This window comes from Danio rerio, chromosome 23 (assembly GCF_049306965.1).
Source record: "Danio rerio strain Tuebingen ecotype United States chromosome 23, GRCz12tu, whole genome shotgun sequence".
Taxonomy (NCBI): domain Eukaryota; kingdom Metazoa; phylum Chordata; class Actinopteri; order Cypriniformes; family Danionidae; genus Danio; species Danio rerio.
The window spans coordinates 529,003-551,522 of record NC_133198.1 but is presented as its reverse complement, the minus strand read 5'-3'; the positions used below and the strand labels follow the sequence as shown (position 1 = coordinate 551,522).

The window sequence follows — 22,520 nt, the reverse complement described above, 5'->3', positions numbered from 1 at the left end:
ATGGAAGTTACGGGTTTCCAGCCTTCTTCAGAATATCTTTTTTGAGTTTAACAGAAGAAAATAACTCATAAAGCTTTATAACTGTAAACAAATGTGGTAATCAGAGGTTTATAAATACAAACTGAGGTGAGAGTCGTTCATAAAGGCCTACATTTATAATTCGTGTGTGAAAATGCCTTTAACAAGCGTTGGCTGTAGAGCGCGCACTCTTCAATGCTGTTTAAGAAAGTATTTGTTGATTTTATCTTAATCTTTTTGTACTTTTGTTATTAAGTTTGAGTGCTGACATTGTTTCTTAAATTTGTCCTCCAGTACGCAGGAGTCGCTGTTCGGTTCCGGTGCGGAGTCTCGCGGCGGTTCTGGATCCTCTTTATACCGAGCGTCACGCCCCTTTCACGGTCAAAATGGAGGCATTGCTGTGCGTTTGTGTGATTGACTGCATTTAACATTAATAATCAATTATAATCTTTCATCCATTGAGCTCGAAGTGCGTGTAAACGCAGACACACGCGTTGGACTGTATAAGGTGAGTCCGCGGTGGGCTGTGGGTGCTGTGGGTGTTTCGCTTCACCTCACATGCTTCATTATTTATTTGCAGATGTGTGATGTGCTGAATGAGATGTGCAGTTTAGCAGCACGTCAAACACATGTTTCGCAGTCTCTCTTTACTCTGCAGACTGTTTCATACACCATGTTGAAGTTCGCTGTTGAACACTGAGTTCGCTGTTATGAATTAGACAGCCAAAGTGATTTCAATTATTTGATGATTTCTGAATTAATAATGTCATTGTGGTGTTTAATTTGATGAGATGTGAAATGTTGAAGCATGAATATAGTGTTACGGTGTTTTTCGAATATATTATATACATTACGACCATTCATTTACAGTATTGTGTAAATTAGGGTGAATGCAGGTTTAAAAAGCGACATCTGTCGAAATTATCCTTAACATTAAACTGTTTACTAGTTTACAGCTGAAAATGTAAAGTTTTAGGCACATAAACGCTTACCTCTGATTTAATTCTAATTTAACTCAAATTTGATGTATGTTATGCATTGTTTTTTTCCCAGTGCAACTTTTACAGTCATGCAAAATAATAATCAAGCTAAAACCCATATCCATAGAGGTGAAGTTGGTTTGATATTGAAATATTCAGACATTCTCCTTAATATAATGTCAGAAAAGTATTGTAAATAGTGAAATCATATTAGCAGCAAATGACTATCAAAGTACAGCATTGTTCACAGTCAATTAGACAGTGTTAATGTTGTTTACAAGTCATACTTGCATGCTAATTCAGATCCAATATTCAGAGTAACATGCTAAACAATATAGAGACTGCTAAATGAAACCAATATAAAACCAACCTCACCTATATGCTAAAACCTTTGTCCGAGTATTTAAACATGATTTTATTATTAAGTTTATAATAAATATTTAGTTGTGGTTATGCATTAAGGTGAAGTTGATATTTGCACAATCAGTAAAACAGTAAAGTAGAATTCAAAAAGGCGAATACAGATTAATAATAATGAGGTACTGTTATGAATTATGAGATGATATTGCTAAACGTAAGAATGACTTCAGAATAACATCAGCACTTTTTAACTCACTGTGAAAACAGTCCTTTTCTGACATTATATTAAGAAGGTGAATGTGCAAATATAACATTAACTTTATCCCAGTTTTCTTTCTTTCTATTAAAGTAAAATATGAGGTAAATCATTCATAGTTTTTCTTATAGTGTATATTTAAGTCTTGCAACACTACATAATCAGGTCAATCACACCCATTTCTTTATCAACAATCTAATATTTGATAAAACTTTATTTTGTTTGACTTTTCTGCATTTATGAGGGAAACGCTTGGTTGTGGATGTGACAGATGTGAAATTGACACTTGTGTGACTTTGATGAATCAAATATTGACATTGACAGAGACATTACAGCACTGTGGAAAACCAGCCTACACAAAAACAGAAAGGCTCTCGCTATTTTAGTTCGTAAAAGTTAGTATATTAGTTACTTCAGTTTAAAGGATTCATGGCAAGGCTGACATTTGCAAGGAATAGCTCAGTAGGGTTAAACCTTTTTTATATATATATATATATATATATATATATATGTGTGTGTGTGTGTGTGTGTGTGTGTGTGTGTGTGTGTGTGTGTGTGTGTGTGTGTGTGTTTACTGTTAAGCTTAAATAAATGTGTTCACCCTAAAATTTTTCAGAAAATCTAGTATTTCTCACAGACAAATATGAGATTGTCTAATCCTTCAGCTCTAATATTTTCTCTGTATCTCCTCTGTTCTGGGGTCAGATGGATGCGGACGCCTCTGGCACTGATCTGATGGGCAAGAGCTGGGGCTTCCGGCGCAGCACGATAGCCAAACGAGAGTTCTTGGAGGCGGTGTGCTCACTGGACGAGAGCAGCGGAGATCCTGACCTCCAGACCAACAGGGGTCGTGGCCGGGGTCGAGGCAGAGGTCGCGGCAGGGGTCGCGGTCGCGGAAAACGTGCTGCCGACGCTGGCATGGGGTTAACGGCAGCTAAACGAGGGCGTAGGGGTCGAGGGCGCGTGTGGGTACATGCAGACGAGTCCAGCAGCGAACGCAACACAGGAGGAGCCACATCCGATCGAGCTGAAGACAGCGACGATCTCAACCTGCAGGAGATGCGGAGGCGAGCGCTGGCACGGCGGATGAGGGAAAGCACAGACGGAGAGAGAAATGATGGTCTGGGGGAGCAGGAGGGTGTAGAGCAGTCTGACGACACCGAAAGCGCAGCAGAAGGAGAGAAGCAGGGTTTATTCACTGACAGGGAAGCCGCAGATACTCTGAGTTTTGCTGGAGATGAGAGGAATGAGCGACTGCAGAATCACTCTGAGCACCAGGAGGAAATCTGCATCTCTGATAAACATGAGGAGGATAATCAGGACGCTGTGTGTGGCACATGTGGACAGAGGGATGATAGTAACAGGTGAGAATCGAGTGTGTAGGGGTGTGACGATAACCACATTACCGCCATAATGAGATGTCAACTGCGGTGATGTGGTTAAGCATGTTTATGGTGAAGCTCCGCTGTAATTCCTATATCACAAACCTCTATCAACATTTTTAAATACAAGCTCCGCTTTAGAGGTCTGCATTCCCGCGGGACCCGACCAGATTTCTGCGGCGCGGGAATACATTTCCGAATAAAGCCCGGGAGCGGTCAGTAACGGGTTTAATTTGGGACGGGAGCGGGCCGTCTAGCAATATCACTCCCGACTCCCGAGCGAGCATGCGTATGTATGTGTGTAAATGAAATAGCGCGATGCTGTGTTTAGCTTGTTTGTTGCTGTGAGTGTGTATGTGTGTGTGTGCGCACGAATGAGAGAGAGAGAGAGAGAGGTTTGTCTGTGTGTGTGCTTGGTGTTTGTGTGTGTGAGTGTGTGTGTTAGTGCACGCGAATGAGAGAGAGAGAGGTTTGTCTGTGTGTGTGTGTGTTTGTTTGTGTGTGTCTGTGTGTGTGTTTGTTTGTTTGTTTGTTTATTTTTGTGTGTGTTTGTGTTTGTTTGTGTGTGTTTGTTTGTGTGTGTGTGTGTGTGTGTTTGTTTGTGTTTATGTTTGTTTGTGTGTGTTTGTTTGTGTGTGTGTGTGTGTGTGTTTGTTTGTGTGTGTTTGTTTGTGTGTGTGTGTGTGTGTGTGTTTGTGTTTGTTTGTGTGTGTTTGTGTGTGTTTGTTTGTGTGTGTTTGTTTGTGTTTGTGTTTGTGTGTGTGTGTTTGTTTGTGTGTGTTTGTGTGTGTTTGTTTGTGTGTGTTTGTTTGTGTGTTTGTGTTTGTTTGTGTGTGTTTGTGTTTGTTTGTGTGTGTTTGTGTGTGTTTGTTTGTGTGTGTTTGTTTGTGTTTGTTTGTGTGTGTTTGTGTGTGTTTGTTTGTGTGTGTTTGTGTGTGTTTGTGTGTGTTTGTTTGTGTGTGTTTGTTTGTGTGTGTGTGTTTGTTTGTGTTTGTGTTTGTTTGTGTGTGTTTGTGTTTGTTTGTGTGTGTTTGTGTGTGTTTATTTGTGTGTGTTTGTTTGTGTGTGTTTGTGTTTCTCAGTGATGGGTTGCAGCTGGAAGGGCATCCGCTGGATAAAAACGTGCTGGATAAGTTGGCGGTTCATTCCGCTGTGGCGACCCCACATTAATAAAGGGTCTAAGCCGACCAGTAAATGAATGAATGAATGAATGAATATATAAATATATTGATATGTTGTTTAATTATGGATATTGCAATGTGTATATCCTCAATAGTCACATCGCAAGATATGCAATGTTTAGTCTGCATTATAGTTGAGCAGAAGCTATAGAATTGTACTTAATAACTGTATTTATATGGAATTTATGCAAAAACTTAGAATTTTGTGTTGTTTTAGTCAAAATGTCAACATTTTAACGAAAAAGCAAGATTATTGTACTTACCCTGTGCCCTGGCAGATCATTAAGCTTGTTTTCACTGTTCATTTTGACATCTGAAGTTGAAAACAAAACAATATTTTAACTTGCTCTGCGAATGTTGTTGATATTTGGACTACAAACGAGACAAAGTAAGAAAATATGTATTTTTTTGCATTGAGATTTATTTAATTTCTCATGCTTAATACTGTTAGTCTCCCCAGAAAAAAAAAAATCCAAATGTCAGATTTTTCCAATATTTTCCAATACCTAACCCTAATTTTGATCTCCTACCAAACTAATGCTGTCTCCATCTGTCAGGTTGACGATCAGCTGTAAATCCTGTGGAGCGTTTCGGCATGTGGACTGTGTCGGCATCTTTGAGACTTGGAAAAATGAGGAATATATGTGTCCACCATGCACTGAGAACCGGGAACTGACATGCAGGAACCAGAAGACTGACGATCCGTGCCTAAAACAAGAGATCAGCTCAATCAACATGGTAATGCTGCATCATCATCTCTCATCACACTGTCTGAAAAGCGCATCTCTAACAGAACTGATCCTCTTTGTGGAGTAATAAATGGAGCACGACAGATTGCTCTTAATAACCCCCCTGGTAACTACTAAACATTAGTAGAGAAGAGATCCGGTCAGCTCTTCTTCTAAATCTAGTCTGTGTGTCAATCTCAGGTGGATGTGCAGCAGATGATAAAGGTGGAGCAGAATGTGGTGGAGGTTTCGCCCAAATGCATTGGTCCGGGCTGCAGCAGCGATGCCCTGCCGGAGTCGGTGTACTGCGGTCATCGCTGTATCGTTCAGCACGCAGCCGTCGCCATCAAGACTCTCTCTGAACCCAAACCTGAGGTCAAATCTGCTGTTGTACCGTCTCTCAAGGTGAATATAATCACATACACTCTGTAAACAATGTCTGCTGATGAACAGCTCCTGTGCTTTGTTATTTGCGGTGGTGAATTCTGTTCACATCTGATGTTGAACATTCAACTCTACAGTTTAACAAAGTGACTTTTATTCTGTAAATATAAACATATGCATGTGTTTATACGCACACACACACATATATATATATCATAAATAAGAACTTTAATGTAGATGTGATGAATGATTTTGCCAGCACTGGTGTTTAATGTTCTCTCTCCTGCTTTCACCTTTCAGAGCGAGAAACGATCATTTCTTGCGAAGCTTTTCAAGGTGAAGGTCAACAAGAGTCCAGCAGAGAGAGAGCAGGAGGGTAAAGCAGAAGAAAAGAGCGAAGAGTCTGTCTGTTCATCTGCAGTCGCTGACCCAGCACAAACAACCACAGCCACTCCACCTGAACATCACAAACTCCGTATGTATCATGGACTATTTTCACACTCCAGCCCTATTTATATCAGATTTTAATAATCATGTTTGTTAATACAATCACAAGTGGACCACATTAAGGTCCTGTTCCCATGAACACAGTGTCTTCAAAACCGCAGATTCTGCAGTGTGTCTGCAGGGTCTCAGAATATCTTAAGGACTGTAGGGGATGTTTGGGTCATATTTTGGTGTTGGGGGTCTCCAACAACAGGCTGATCTGCATGCAAGATCAAAAACACTTTGATTGTCTTGTAAAATGCGTTTATTGGTACCTGATTATCCCAGCGACTCCCATACGACTCATCGATGATTTAATTTATTCCAAACCCCTCCTTTGCATGAATCTGTTGTGATTGGTCTAATGACCCAGTCGGATGTAATTGGTCCGATGACCCAGTCCGGTGTGCTTGGTCTGATGACCCAGACTCAAGTGATTGGTTTAATGATCCAGTCCGGTGTGATTGGTTCGATGACCCACTCTGATGTGATTGATCTGATCACCTAGTCTGATGTGATTGGTCCGATGACCCTGTCCAATGTGATTGTTGCGATGACCCAGACTCATGTGATTTGTTTGATGACCCAGTCCGGTGTGATTAGTTCGATGACCCAGACTTTTGTGATTGGTCTGATGTGATTGGTCCTATAACCCAGTCCGCAGTGATTGGTCCGATGACCCAGACTGGTGTGATTGCTCCGATGACTCAGACTCATGTGATTTGTTTGATCCAGTTCGGTGTGATTGGTTTGATGACCCCGACTGGTGTGATTGGTCCAGTGACCCAGTAATTGGTGCAATAACCCAGTCTTGCAGTGATTGGTCAGAATACTCACTCTGCAGTGATTGGTCCAATGACCCAGTCTGATGTGATTGGTCTGCAGTGATTGGTCCAATGACCCAGTCTGATGTGATTGGTCTGCAGTGATTGGTCCGATGACCCACTCTATTGGTATTGGTCCAATGACCCCGTCTGCAGTGATGGGTCTGATGATCCACTTTGGTGGTATTGGTCCAATGACCCAGTATGTTGTGATTGGTCCGAAGACCCAGTCTGGTGTGATTGGTCCACTGACCCCCTCTGCAGTAATTGGTCGACTGTGTTCAGAGTGACATGGAAAGAAACGCCCACCACGGGCCACAATCATAGGATCTGCTGTTATACAATCGGTTTTAGATACACAAGCTGGCAATATTATGTGGTTTAAAACATCTCGTCCTCAAAGTCTATTAGTCTTGGCTGTTTGGATGAAATGTTGATTAGAGGAATGTTGCCTGAACAATAAACTGTCAGAAGGTTTTTATTTGTGACTTTAATGCATGTGTTGTGTTTCTTTCAGCTGTTAAAGACAGTAGTGATGTTGACCCTGCACCGTTGTGTATGAAGAGTCCACCTTCAGGTTTGCCACAGGATGCTCCCAGTTCTGAAAAGGCTCCCGCGGCTCCGCTACTGAAGAAATCCACTCCGGCACGAGCAAAGAAAACCATGCCCGGCTCTCCACGACTGGAGCTTTTGAAAGGGGCACTCAGTAAAAGCCCTTTAGCTTCCCTCAAAAAATCCAGCGACTCTAGTAGAACCACGGAAGTGTCCATCAGAGCCCCGGTAGTGTCTGCTAGAGCTCCAGAAGTATCCAGCAAAGCCCCAGAAGTGTCCAGTGGACCCCCAGAGGTGCCTGTCAGAGTCCCCGAGATATCCAGCAGAGCCCCTGAAGTCCCTGCCAGTTTCCTGGAAGTATCCAGCAAAGCTCCAGAAGTGTCTGTCAGAGCCCCCGAGATATCCAGCAGAGCCCCTGAAGTCCCCGTCAGTGCCCTGAAAGTGTCCGTCAGAGCCCCCGAGATATCCAGCAGAGCCCCTGAAGTCCCCGTCAGTGCCCTGAAAGTGTCCGTCAGAGCCTCAGAAATATCCAGCAGAGCCCCAGCGTCCAGCGGAGTCCCAGAAGTGTCCAGCAGATCCCCAGAAGTGTCGGTCTTGGACCCTCGCTGCAGCCCTCTTCTGATCAGACAAAACATCCGCTGCTTGCTGACCAAAGTTTTGCTCGAAAGGTTAGAAGACTAAACCTTGACATAAGACATGCCTAGACCCACAATACATCTGCACACACAGATTTACAGATTCAGTCTATTCATCTACTTATGCAAATGTGTTTAAATTAATCACATGCAACACTAAAGTTATATCGCAAATCAAATATACATATTTATTTGCGTTTTATTTTTGCTTGTGTGTACTCACTGCCTATAAATATTGTGTATTTAAATAAAAATGGTTAAAATGCAAAAAACACAAAACCAAAATATTCATATATTATATTTATATATTAGTTCAGCTCATGCTTCAGCTTATCTGGGGCTGGCTCACTGGGGCAGCATTCTCAGCAGAACCCCAGACCTCCCTCTCCCCAGACACTTCCTCCAGGGGTTCCCAAGGCATTCCCAGGCCAGCTGAGAGACATACAGTAGATCCTCCAGCATGTCCCGGGGCCTCCTTCTGATGGGACAAGCCGGGAACACCTCCCTTTTACAGGCATCCAGGAGGTATCTGAAACAGACACCTGAGCCCTTCAGCTGCTGCTCTGGATGCAGAGGAGGAAATTAAGTTTATTAGCCTATGGACGTCTGGATTTGGAGTTACACTCACAGTTGAAGTGTAAAAACACACTACAGGCTGCTCCAGCTTTGATGTAATTGTGACGTCTCCATGTGCTTGTATGGCCTCCCTATGCCTCTGATCAGGTGGTGAATGTTCTCCTGAGGGATCTCCTCCCAGACCTGGACTAAAGCATCCACCAACTCCTGCACAGTCTGTGGTGCAGTCTGGCGTTGGTGGATGGAGTGTGACATGATGACCCAGATGTGCAAACCTACCTCGTTTAATTCTGAAATGTATCCCCGTGCTGCAAGAAATCTGGTCGGGTCCCGCGGTACAGCCACAGGGAATGCAGATCTCTAAATCAGTCCTAATTTTGGTCAAGAAACTCATAAACATGAACACCGGTTGCTCTGATGAAATTGGAGATGTTAATTTAAACTAAAGATAAAGCTAGTGGCTTGTGCATGTGTAGTTATGCTGTTTGGCTTGGCTTTCTGCTATATTTATTTGTCGTTGTTTATATCTCTGCCGTTGTCCTCTTTTGTCAGGTTAAATCAGAGTGACGGGTTGATCTTCTCAGAGAATGAGGTTGAGAAGTTTGCTGTGGATCTGGAGAAGGAGATGTTCAGCATGTGCTACACCACAGACCAGGAGTACAGGAGTAAATGCCAGGATCTCAGCCTCCGCCTCAAAGATCCCCAAAACAAGGTGATTTGTGTGTTGGGCTGCCAAAGCTACTCCATTGAGAGGTTTGAAATGTTCATTCCACTGATCTGACTGTGTTTTCAGGAGCTGTGTCTTCAGGTTTTGAAAGGGAATCTTCCTGTATCCAGACTCATTTCTGTCAGTCAGCAGGACATTGTTAAGGTAAATTACACCGTCAACTAAATAATAATCCATTTAAGGGGATAGTTCACCCCAAAAAACTGAACCTTCTGTCAGCTTTTACTCTCAGTTTTTTCCTGCTGAACACTGAAGCTGTTTTGAAGAATGCTGAAAACCGGTAACCATTGACTTTCTTAGTATTTGTTTTTCCTACTATGGAAGTCAATGGCTACTGGTTTTAGCATTCTCCAAATGATCTGTTTTTGTATTAAACTCGGGTTTATAACCAGTGGAGGGAGAGTAAATAATGAGTAACTTTACAGTCCGCATGAACTGGATGCTGCCGCTTTTTGTATTGTGATGCAGTTCCTATAGAAGCGGAATATTAAATGAGAATGCAGTGGGCGTGGCTTGTCTACTGTGAGCTGATAGGATGATGATAGGCGTTTCATTCAGAAAGAAGTTATTACGGCATAACAGACTCCTCCTGCTCATCATTTCTGTCTGTTGTCAAAACTGACAGCTGGAGGGGCGTGGTTTAGTGTGTTAGCCACGCCCAGCACCTCAGACAGACCTACTCTGACAATTGAACCGAACACAAACAGGAAGTGCATTTACAGATTGCAATTAAAGATAACAAGAGCAAACTATTGTTTTTTTGTCTTAATGACATGCACAGATGAACTGTTCAGCAATGTCAGCTAACAACATCACTATGGCTTGTTTTTAATTTCATCTGTACTTTAAGTTCTTGTAGAGTGTTTCATCCAGTTTGTTCGTCTTTGACAGGAGACCTCTGCAGACCCTGAACCTCAGATCTCTATGAAGGAAGAATCGTCCTTTCTTTCTGTAGACATGGAAGAAGCAACACCTTCTCCTCCTGCTGCTGCTGCTGCTGCAGAGAAGGAGTCCATGAACACAGATACGCCCACAGTGAGTTTCTTAAAGGGACAGTTCACACACACAAAAGTCCAATGTCAAAGGTTTAATAAACATACACACATGTGAATCAGTTATTTACTAAACTAAATACCATTTCCTTTAAAAATACATTATTATTGTGCAAAAGTGGCTCTTTGCTTTAACCCTTCAAATGGACTACCCTTTGGTTATGTTCTGTTTGTAGGCGCTGTTGTTGCCCCATTGACTTCCATTATAATCACATTTATTGATTGCAAAGCCATGCCAGCATATACTCATGCGTTCTTGATTGTTGCTGTTTTTTTTTTCCTTTTGGGATGAGGGAACATTTGTCATTTGTACTAACGATTAATTAGTGATTAGTGTTGAACGTTGAGGTTACCATGTGTAATTCAAAGCACTTTTCATCGCTTACACACTGTTAGTGCCATTGGAATATGTAATGAAGCTGGTCCAGACTTTGTGAAGCCCTGTCCTAGAGCATTGCTTCGTTCTTATGAACAATCATGTGTGAAAACGAAATCTTGTGTCTGTTTTCAGGAAGAGAAGTCATCAGCGTCTCCACTGAAGCAGACCGAGGAGAGGGAAATCAGCTCAGATTCTCCTCACGGGATGAGCAGCATGCTGAAAGACACCACAGCAGAACACAAGCTGCATGTCTTTGACCTTAAATGCAGGATATGCACAGGTATGATCTTTACACACACATTTAAACAATCACATCTGTTTTCCTGGAAATATCATAAAGTATTGTAGACTAATATTCAAGTGTGACGTGCATTTTCAGATTTCAATGTTCGATTACAAAGACGAACCATTGTTTTGTTTTTGATAACATGCACAGATTAAATGTTCAGCACAAGTCTAGCAGTGTGAGCTCACTTACTATGGTTATTTTTGGTAATGTGGAAAGTAATTTTGGAGATTGCCATATTGCCCAGCCCTAGCCTTAGTAGTCCTAGTGTTTAAAAATGCACATAATAATAATAAAGTTACACACCATTTCCTCACCCCAGTATATTGCTTTTATGTGTTCAAACTGCAGGTCAATCATCCACTGATGGTAACTGTGACATCAAGCCCAAGACGAAGACAGAAACTGTAGAAGGGGAGAGCTCTGAACGTGTAGTTCAGCCGACGGATGCAGCCCTGGACTGTAGTGACCTGGAGTCTCCTGCTTCTCCCAGTGCGGAGGATGTGGAATCAAAAACACACACTGTAGACTACTCTCCGGTCGTCATTCCTGCAGTTCCCCTGGTGTCCATCTCTGGGAGAGACCCTCGAACAGCACAGTATCACAAAACTGCGTCATCTCCTGGAACAGAGTCTGTCTCCACATCGCTGCAGACTCCTAATCCAGCAAGAAACACCACTGAAGCTGTAAATGAGACGCAGCCCACGCCGGTGTCTGTGCGGCTGCCTAAATCCATCCTCATGAAGCCCTCGCCATCATCTCTGCACACTTCATATGCGTCTAATACAAGGTTCGTGTTTGAAAATCCTCAAGTAAATCATAATTTGTTTAGTGCTGGTCAAAGATTAATCGCATCCAAAAATGAAACTTTTATTTTGGATGCCATTAATTTTCCCCAGCACTCAATGTATTGTTGTTCTATTTTATTTATGATGTTATTATTTCATTTATTATAATCTTGTCTCTCGCTCTCTCTCTCTTAAGGCTGGCAGATTGTGATAAAGGAACCAGACAGTTTCTAGCTAAGCAGAGCATTTTATGGAAAGGTTTTCTCAACATGCCGACTGTGGCCAAGTTCGTAACAAAAGGATATCTAATATCTGGTTCTCCTGACATCCTGAAAGAGGTTGGTCTTTAGATCATTTTATTTTTATGTGCATCAAAATTTTATTTGTCACATACAAGGCTATACAGACCTTAATACAAAACTAATATCAATAAGAGTCTAAATTATGGAGTATAATAAGAAGTGAAAACACTGGCAGCTTTAGATATGGAAATTATTAGGTTATTGTTGAAAGAATGCAGTACAATATTGAGTTACTCCCCAAAACAGTGACTAGTTGCATTACTTAGTTATTGTTTATGGAAACTAATGTGTTACGTTACTGTTAAGTTACTTTTGCATTACTTTTTCTGACCTGCAGAGGCTGCTGATCTCTTTCAGAACTGTTTTCTTTTGTATTTTCTAATGGAAGAGCTCTGTAATGAACAACACACTGAATAACCTTCATTCACCTTTAAACGCAAAAATAATAATAGTCTAGGATAGTGTGATCTTCTGAGAACCGAACTGATGAATTACTCTTAACACTTATTATAGTTATAAAAAAAAAAGACCAAATCTAATTATATACACTCACCGGCCACTTTATTAGGTACACCATACTAGTACCGGGTCGGACCCCTTTTGCCTTCAGATCTGCCTTAATCCTTCATGGCAGAGATTCAACAAGCTACTGGAAATATTCCTCTGAGATTTTGCTCCATATTGACATGATAGCATCACACAGTTGCTGCAGATTTGTCGGCTGCACATCCATGATGCCAATCTCCACCACATCCCAAAGCTGCTCTATTGGATTGAGCTCTGGTGACTGTGGAGGCCATTTGAGTACAGTGAACTCATCGTCATGTTCACCAGTCTGAGATGACTGAGCTTTATGACATGCTGCGTTATCCTGCTGGAAGTAGCCATCAGAAGATGGAGACACTGTGCTCATAAAGGGATGGACATGGTCAGCAGCAATACTCAGGTAGGCTGTGGCGTTGATGCTCAATTGGTACTAATGGACCCAAAGAAAATCTCCCCCACACCATTACACCACCACCACCAGCCTGAACCGCTGATACAAGGCAGGATGATCCATGCTTTCATGTTGTCGAGGCCAAATTGTGAGCCGAGCATCTGAATGTGTGAGCAGAAATGGAGACTCATCAGAGCAGCAACGTTTCTCCAATCTTCTATTGTCCAGTTTTGGTGAGTCTGTGTGAATTGTAGCCTCAGTTTCCTGTTCTTAGCTGACAGGAGCGGCACCCGGTGTGCTGCAGAGCTCGGTTGTAACGAGTGCTTATTTGAGTTACTGTTGCCTTTCTATCAGCTGGAGCCAGTCTGGCCATTCTCCTCTGACCTCTGGCCTCATCAACAAGGCATTTGCGCCCACAGAACTGCCACTCACTGGATATCTCCTCTTTGTCGGAGCATTCTCTGTAAACCCTAGAGATGGTTGTGCGTGAAAATCCCAGTAGATCAGCAGTTTCTGAAATACTCAGAGCAGCCCGTCTGGCAGCAACAACCATGCCACGTTCAAAGTCTCTTAAATCCCCTTTCTTCCCCATTCTGATGCTCACTTTAACCTGCAGCAGATCCTCTTGATCATGTCTACATGCAGAAATGCAGTGAGCACTGCCCTGTGATTGGCTGAGTAGAAATTTGCATTAACGAGTAGATGTACCTAATAAAGTGGCCAGTGAGTGTATGAAGAGCATAGCTATTGAGGATAAAACAAAATATTAATAAACTTAACTATAAAAACAAACATAGACAAATCAGAAGGGTTTCTAATAATGTGTCTGGTGCACAAGGAGAGGAATAAGTGTATCCTACAGGTGGTTTGTCAAACCCACTCACCTGCACACTCATAACTACACAATATATGACCAGCTCTAAATGATAGTGTATTAGATATAAATGTGACAGATGGTTATCACGTTCTGTTTTCTCTGTTTAGGAGTTACCAGACACTATACACATTGGAGGCAGAATATTACCTCAGACTGTATGGGAATATGTTGACTTGATTAAGACCTCAGAGGCAAAGGTAATCCCACCACCTCAGATTTATTATTGAAAATACAAAGCTATTACTTCTGTAAATGCCTAAATGCATTCTTTCTGTGAATGCAGGAGCTGTCCTTAATACGCTTCCATCCGGCGTCTGATGAAGAGGAGGTGGCATATGTGTCGCTGTTTTCATATTTCAATAGTCGTAGGAGATTTGGGGTCGTGTCTAATATTTGTAAACACATCAAGGATCTTTACCTCATTCCACTGTGCACTAAACAGTCCATCCCTGCAGCTCTTCTTCCTATTGAGGGACCAGGTATGCCATGCAGATATATTTATCACACACTAAAGGTTATTGCACACTGAATCTGAAACATTCACCCGGGATTTTCACACGGTAACAGTTGGAATATCCGTGTTCAATAAAAAGGTCAGGACAGGGTTTTCCTCAATGTGAAAAATATTAGTAATTTATTGGATACAAATAATAAAATTAGATTCACATAATTCTGGTATGCTCAATGCAATGCAATAATTGCATTCAGGAGGTGCACAACAACATTTATTCCTGACTCCAACTTTCATATTAACAGGTGGAGTTTAGTGGAATTCATTACTTGTCAGTCATTCTGCATTGGCCGCACCCATACATACTTCCTCTTTTTCTACAAATTCTCTGCACAACATCTAAAGCATAAGACTTCCCAACTGCAAATACTATGTGTTCAGTTTCAACTCATCTCTGCTAGCAGAAAGTTTAGCTGCAGAGCTCAAGTTCTTTTAGACGATCAGGCATTTGCATTTCTATCAGCTTCATCTGCAAAAATGCTTCATTAGCATGCAAGGCATGACACACTCAAGAGAAGACGTTTGGTTAATATTTCACCTTAAGCAATACAAATACAACTGATTCATGAACAGAAAAGAGTTCAATTATAAATAATTAAAAACATTTCTTTCTCCAGCATAATAAATAAACTCGTCCTCACGTTGTGTTAGTTGTATTGACACGCAGCCTCAGAAGCTTTTGTCCGCCCCGGCACACTGGGCAGACGAACGGGTTTCTCCCCTGCTCAGGTTAACTGTAACAACTTGTCCCTCCTTCTCCCGGATTTCGGCACCACTGTAATGAAGATAACGGCCACCTGGTCGCCGGGAAGGAGGCGTAAAACTGACAAACTTTTAATAAGTTTTTAATGAATAAATAAAACAAACTGATAGCAAAAGTAAAACGATATGTCCGGGCTCGGTCCTCTCTTCTTCTCTTGTAATCCAGAGCTCCTTCTGTGGGATTCGAGTTTCTCATCTGCGGCCGGCCTGGTTTCGTTCCCATGGCTCTCAGCCCCGCCCCCTCGTAACATGATTTAAATAAAAAACTATGTTAAATTTCAGGACCTAAAATTACAAACCTCGACAGTTCAAGGCATTAAAATCAACTCAGGCTCATTGTGGAAACGTAGTCCCGCGGACGTTTCTGGAGACCTCGGAATACGTCCCGGCGGGTACGTACGGCTGCAGTTTGTTTTTGCGAATCTGCGGCCACGCTGTTCTCACGTGAACCCACCAGAGGCCGCTGTCCGTCTGACCAAATGATTGACTGCGCGACCGGCCAATCGGCTGACCCGCCCTCCTCCTTCCCTGAACCCAACCAAATTTACCTATTAACCCGCCCGCCCGCTCGCTTCCCTAAACCCGAGCAACACTTTACAAAAGCCGTCCAAAAAAATAAAAGCCCTGAATTATTTTTATTTTTTTACTGCATTTTCGGATTTCACCGTGTTCTCACCCTGTAACGAAACTCGTTCACTTAATTTTTGGGATTCTGTTTTGTCTTACCTGATTGCTGGAACCGCTCTTCTTCGATCGCCATAGTCGACCCCTCTCTGCATCTCGAGCCTGCCGACGTACACGCTGAGCTGAGTGGACAAACGGGTTGCAGCGGGGAAGCCCTCCAAAAGGAGTTAAGCGGTCGGCCAGCCGGCCGGCAGGCAAGCGCGAAAGGGAACAGCATCACACAGCCCTGTAGCGTTCGCTTGAAAAAATAAATGCAGCCGTTTGTACCTCCCGGGACATATTCAACTTTCTCCAGAAACGTCCGTGAGACTACGTTTTCAGAATGAGCTTGGGTTGATTAAAATGCAAGCACTTGTAAGTTCGCCCTATTGGACAAGCTTTTTATTTCAATACTTTTGGAACTGATTTTGTTCCATACGTCACGACTTGATAAGCAGATAACAGACACCATCTCACCCGTCAAATAACCATCTAAGATGCAACCCAAATATTTAGCTTCATGTTTAGGTGTAATCATTTCAAAAAGTGATGATTGTAATCGTTTGCTCTGTCTCCTCTTAGGGCTCGAACAGGATCACCCTAATCTCCTAATAGGGTTAGCAGTCTGTCAGAAACTGAAGCACCCTGACAGACCTCCTCAAGATGCTGCTGAGAAGAAATCAAAATCCTTGATTTACAAGGAATCCAGCACTCCTACCTCAATAAATGATCTTGGACCGTATCCCACGAAGGCTTGTGATGCTGATGTTTTCCTCAACTCACATTCAAGTGGATCTCCATCTTCATCTTCTGTACCCGTGTCAAAACCAAGCATGTCTGTCAACATGGGGACATCCAAAGACTCCACCACCCCACTTCAGACCATACTGAACACACTATTCGGTCAAAAGAAACCACTTTCGGATTTGAATGAGTGTAAGAAAGTGGATGATGTTCAGCAGGAGGACGCAGGGAAGTGCGTCGATGATATGCCTTATGATCCTGAAGACTATGATCCTGCTGTTTCTAATGAAGCAATGGTTTCTTTGAGTCCACCTAAGCCTGTGGAGCTTAAAATTCCACCTTTAGCTATTAATAATGAAGATGATGATAGACCGTATGACCCAGAGGAGGAATACTGCACAATTGATCACGGCGAAACTCTTAGAAGTAATTTACCCAAAGTGTCAGAAGCTAAAAGTGTCGAAAAACCCCCAACAGCGAACACTGATATCGCCTATGATCCAGAGGATGAGTCTGTGTTTGAAGAGATGCAGAATTACCTGACAAATAATGCAATACCTCACAAACCCACAGTCTGCCTATCCAAATACAAGGACGACATCTCAACGGCGACTCTCTCCGAGCAGCAGAAGATTCTCGAGGAGCTGAATAGGCAGATCGAGGAGCAGAAAAGGCAGCTCGAAGAGCAGACAGAAACCCTACGCCTTCAGAAGGAAGCCATCGGACTCTCCATGGCGCATTTCTCAGTTTCTGACGCTCTCATGTCGCCACCGACGCAGTTTGGCAGAGAGGAAACCGAAATTGAGACAACAGCCTACTTTTCTATGAATATTCACAATAAGGATCCACGAATCTGTCGAAAAGCAAGTCAAGATGTGTCTGTCGATAACGCAGAGTGTGAGGGAATCGAAAAAGAAAGTGCGCAGAAGCAAGAGACGAAAAACGTGGCGTCAAATAAATCGTTAATCCCAAAGAAAGAAACCCTAGAAGAATCACCACATCAACAGAACACCAAATCCTCACATTCAGAGAAAAAAGCAGACAGTAGACGGTCCACACCCAGCTCACGAATGAAATCACGACACGAGCACAGGTCACACCATCATGAGAAATCATCTTCAAGAGCGTCACATACAGGCAGACCCTCAAAAGACGTCTCAGACAAACACTACAGAAGGAGAACGACTACAGAGCGGCCCTCTAGAGGAAGTTACGGAGACAGAAAGAGAGCATCATCATCATCAACATCTTCAAGGAAAAGTTATCATCGTCACCATCACAGAGACTCACCCTCAAGGTATAGCAGGAGAAGCCATTCCTCATCGAATTCACTCTCAAAACAGAGAGATAAATCTGCACAGGGCGACACTGGGCAATCAGGAAAGATCGAACAGCAGGAGTCTGGAGCATTGCTGGAGGACAGCACTCAATCTGAGCAAGTTTCTGACTGTCTTACTGTGCATCCTCCTCCTGCAAGTGTTAAAGTGCAAAGCGAGACTACTAAACCTACAGACGAGCAGTTGGGAGAAGATCAGCAAGATGGGCTTTTAACTGCACAAGACGAGGCTGAGCAAAACCAGGCACTTCAGACATCCCAGAACTCTTTACAGTCGCAGCCAGGCAAGTTATTCGACAAAACTCAAGCTCAGTTGATGCCATGCAAAACTGACGTGTCTTCTACACAAGCACCACTTGGTAACATTGCACATGAGGATTCCTCACTCAGAGGTTCATCAGCATTGAAGCCACACACAATTCAGCCTGATGACTTTCATTATGACTCCACGAGTCCATCCACACACAATCCAACCGTTTTTCCTGAGCCTGCTCCGATTGATCATAAGAGAGGCATTGCATCAGCTCAGAGGCTGAATTATGACTCAACACCCCAATCGTTCTCAGGAGATTACCCTTTTCATCCGCAGTTTAGAAATCTGCCTCAGTGTGACTCTGATAAACCCTACAGCAGAGAGATGCCTCAGGATTTTAGCAATGATGCTGAACATGGCCAGTCTTGTGTAGCTCGTATGCAGGATGGGTTACCCAAAAGGGTCCGCAGAAGGTTTTCACTGGAACACACAGAACAGAGTCAACAACCCAGACCCAACCACTTCCACGAAAGCAACTTCCAAGCAGCAGAAATCAGTGTCTTACATCACAAACAGAGCAGTTTGCCTTGCATGCAGGAACAACACATTGAAGAGGATGAATCTGGCCAGTTTCCGCAAGGTAAGTTATTAGGGCGCAGGGATTTCTTCAGACCTCCTAATGCTAAAGAGTACTTCCAGCGTTCATCGTTCGATGAGTGGAAACCAGTGAGAGAGCCTTCCTTCAGGACTAAAGACTCCAGTGCACACGCGTCCCCACAATACACCTCTGAAACACAAAGCTGCAACCAGACATTTGAAGAGGATGAAACGGACACAATGCAACCTTGTTTTTCCAGACAAGCTCCCACACATTCTCGAGACCCAAACCGTGGGTCGATGCATAGACCATACACACAAAGAGGCCTGCAAAGGTCTGAACTTCGAGGATTGAGAAGGGGTATTAGAGGGAGGTTTTTTGGAAGGGGTCCTAAAATGAACGTACAACCCCGCTTTGAATCACCACAGCAGTTCTTGGACCAAAGAGGAGAACCGCCTGCTAATGCAGAGGCATCGAGACCTCCAAGTCTTCTCAGTCTTGTCTGTCATAATAAAACACGTGCACCTAGATTTCCCGCTAACGCTGCTACCCGGTTTAAAAAGACACATCCGAATCAATGTGAGGTTCAAAATTTGGGGCAACCACGCAAAATGTTCCTGCATGGTCACAGACTGATGAATACACGACCCTTACGGCGGTCAGGTCCACTGCTGCCCACTCCACCCGGAAGACCGGTCAGCATTCCCAGACTACAGCGATGTAACTCCCCCAATGAAGGACACAGGGAATATCTGCCGTGAGAGCTGGATATGTCAACCTCAGTGGATTAGTGAAGAAAACCCCAGCGGTGCTAACAAACATCACTTTCCGTCAGGGAGTCGATGGTGTTCAGATAAGGAGAACCGATTGTTCAGCAGTTGTGGACCATCATGAACATCCATGAAGTTTCAGCTGTAGAGAAAGAAGAAAGGTCAAACATTTAGAGATGAATGAACAAAAGACAACAATTAGACTAAAACTTGGTTATGAGTGGACAGCAAGAACACATGGATGCAGAAGTCTTGCAGTGTTTGATAAAGCTGAGATTTAACCTATGTTGGTGCAGATGTTCAAAGGATAGACCCCTCTATAAAGGGTTTAGATGAGGAAGATCTTGTTATAAGACATTAACAGAAACCCAGCAAGTATTTTTGTGCTTAAAAGTAGTCTAAAAGACGTCTGATTGACATCTAAACAAAAACAAAGGCTAAATTTGGGCTGTCAATTAACATCTAATCGACATCTAAGATCAGTACAAGACTAAACTAATCATCAAATACACAGATTAGATGAATGTAGTCGATCATTTCAGCCTATTTGATGATTAGTCTAGATTTGAACTGTTCTTAGACATCTATTAGATGTTCACTGACTGCCCAAAGACTAGTCATCAAATACATAGATTAGACCAATGTAGTCAATCGTAGTACACTGAGATGACTGACTATATTTTTCTAATCTATGTATTTGATGAGTAGTCTAGATTTGGACTTGTCTTAGACGTCTATAAGATGTTTACTGACAGCCCAAATCTAGATTAGTCTTCAAATACACCAAGATGACCGACTATATTTGTTTAATCTGTAAATTTGATGACTAGTTTTGGACTGTCGGTGAACATCTTATAGATGTCTAAGAACAGTCCAAATCTTGACTAGTCATCAAATAGGCTGAAATGATTGACTACATTCGTCTAATGTAGGTATTTGATGACTAGTCTGGTTTTGTACCGTTCTTAGATGTCTATGGACCGAGAGGTCCATCTTTTGGATGTTAGATATCTATTAAATGCAGAATGGCTTGTTGTAAACTGTCCGAATAGATTGTTCTGGAAAGTAAGGCAGTGTTTGATTGTTGTGGGAAGGCTGACGGTTCTGCCTTATCAGTCTAATTGTTTACTTTAAAACAATGTTTAGTTTTTGTGTGTGAGAGAAAGATCTGGTCATTTAAACTACTGACAAGGTTTGAATGTTGTTTCTGTTGTTTTAATCTCCTGTAAGAATGTTCTGCTGAGCTGTAAACATGCATTTATGTTAATAGATTTTTAAGTACTTTTCTAAACGTGCGTTTGTAAGTAACTCAGAATCACAAAAGACGAAACGCTGACCTTTTCTTCCACTGATTTCCTTTAGTGAAGACGTTAATCACACACACACACACACACACACACACTGACCAATATAGTCATGAACTGTGTGTGTGTGTTTCTAATAAGGATACGCTACCTGAACATGGACATTCAGTTATTGTTTACTGACGCTCATGTGTTTCCAAACCTGCACTTTTATTCTTCTTCAACACACACACACACACACACACACACACGACAAAAGCGGTGCTTCCTGAACAACATCTCATTGACTTCTGTTGTATAGTCAAAATAAAAGCTGTGAGGCGTTTCTCAAGTGTAAGCTGTGTCTGAATTGCGATCGCATCTAAATAATTGTACCGTTATTACAACCATTCACATCTAATGTGTGTCCCACTGGGCTTTCATTTTGCAGAAGAGATGCAGAAAACGTTTCTTAAGGTGCTGTTGACTTGAGATGTTCACTAGATGTTGGTGTCAACCAAAGAAATCCAGATATGCAAAGAAAATAAATCTAGTTAGCTTACAAATGAAGCTCTGTGTGTTAAACTGAAATGACGCAGGGAAAAAGTGTTGAACACATGAAGAAAGAAAGGTATAGTTGAGCAGGGAAAGCCCAGACAGCAGCTGAAATCTGTCAGTAGTTCTTCAGCAAGCCTCTGCCCTTCCTCAGTGTAAATGAAGATCAGCTGCTTCAGTCCAACATCTACATCAGCAGGAGGATGAAGATGAAGCCAGGGTGGACATTTCAGCAAGACAATGATCCAAAACACAGCCGAGGAGACTCTCAGATGCTTGAAAAATCCAATAATTTTGACTTCAGTGGTATATAATAGAAAGAAATATCTAATAATATGCACATAGAGCAGGCCAAACAGACTAAATAATCAGTAATATTAATAGTTTCTGCTCATCGATTCTGTTAGATCACTGAAGTTCAGCTGAGATCAGACTCATGTATTCGCTTCCGATGATCGACTCGAGTGGTGGAAAGCAATGAGCTTACCGTGTGTGTTACATGTTAATATCTGCGTTGTTTTAGACAGAAGGACTGAGACATTGGAGCCTCTGAAGATGAATTACAGCTCCTATGGGATTGGATTAAGAGGCTGCTCGGATCGTTTGCTAATGAAAGTAAATTAAGCGAGACTCGGTGCAGGACCCTGCTGCTCTGATCGAAAATAACATGAACATGTGTCTCGGAAGGGTCTCACACACACACACACACACACACTAATCTGATAAAGCATATAATCAAATGAACGCTGCAGGATCCTCCATTAATCTGAAACTGGAAACACCCACCTTCTCCATCAGGGGGGAGAGACACAGATGGCTAATTTCAACACAAACCATGCTATTATTGAGTTTTGGGCTATGTAAAGTGTTGTACATATGTATACTACTATACTATATATTATATACTACATAGACAAAACTATTCGCTATCCTGTAAAATTGTAATTTTAAAAATGATCCTTAAATTTTGCTTAGCATTAATATTTTAAAACATAATTTAACTATTAATAGCTGATGTGTTTCCTCTTCATCATGATGACAGCACATAATATTAGACTAGATATTCTTCAAGACACTAGTGTTCAGCTTACAGTGACATGTAAAGGCTTCACTAGGGTAATTAGGGTAAAGTTAGGGTAATTAGGCAAGTCATTGTATAACAGTGGTTTGTTCTGGAGACAATCCAACACTAATATTGCTGAAGGGGTGAATAATATTGAGCTTAACATGACTTTAACACTATTAAACACTGCTTTTATTCTAGCCCAAATAAAACTAATAAGACTTTCTCCAGAAGAACAAACATTAGAGGAAACACTGTGAACAACTCCTCAA

The 22,520-nt window shown here is 42.2% G+C and overlaps 1 protein-coding gene across 1 annotated transcript; it reads left to right on the top strand.

Moving 5' to 3' along the window:
• The first annotated feature begins 394 nt into the window (after window positions 1–394).
• Window positions 395–20,976, top strand: si:ch73-181d5.4. Its single transcript, XM_003201155.7, has 15 exons — window positions 395–526; window positions 2,320–2,978; window positions 4,735–4,915; window positions 5,107–5,310; window positions 5,590–5,764; window positions 7,117–7,819; window positions 8,915–9,074; window positions 9,156–9,233; window positions 9,981–10,124; window positions 10,653–10,800; window positions 11,158–11,596; window positions 11,791–11,932; window positions 13,818–13,907; window positions 13,994–14,189; window positions 16,229–20,976. Exons 2-15 carry the CDS (start codon window positions 2,320–2,322, stop codon window positions 19,336–19,338), a joined length of 6,429 nt encoding a protein of 2,142 aa, XP_003201203.2. The 5' UTR covers window positions 395–526; the 3' UTR covers window positions 19,339–20,976.
• Window positions 20,977–22,520: the final 1,544 nt, after the last annotated feature.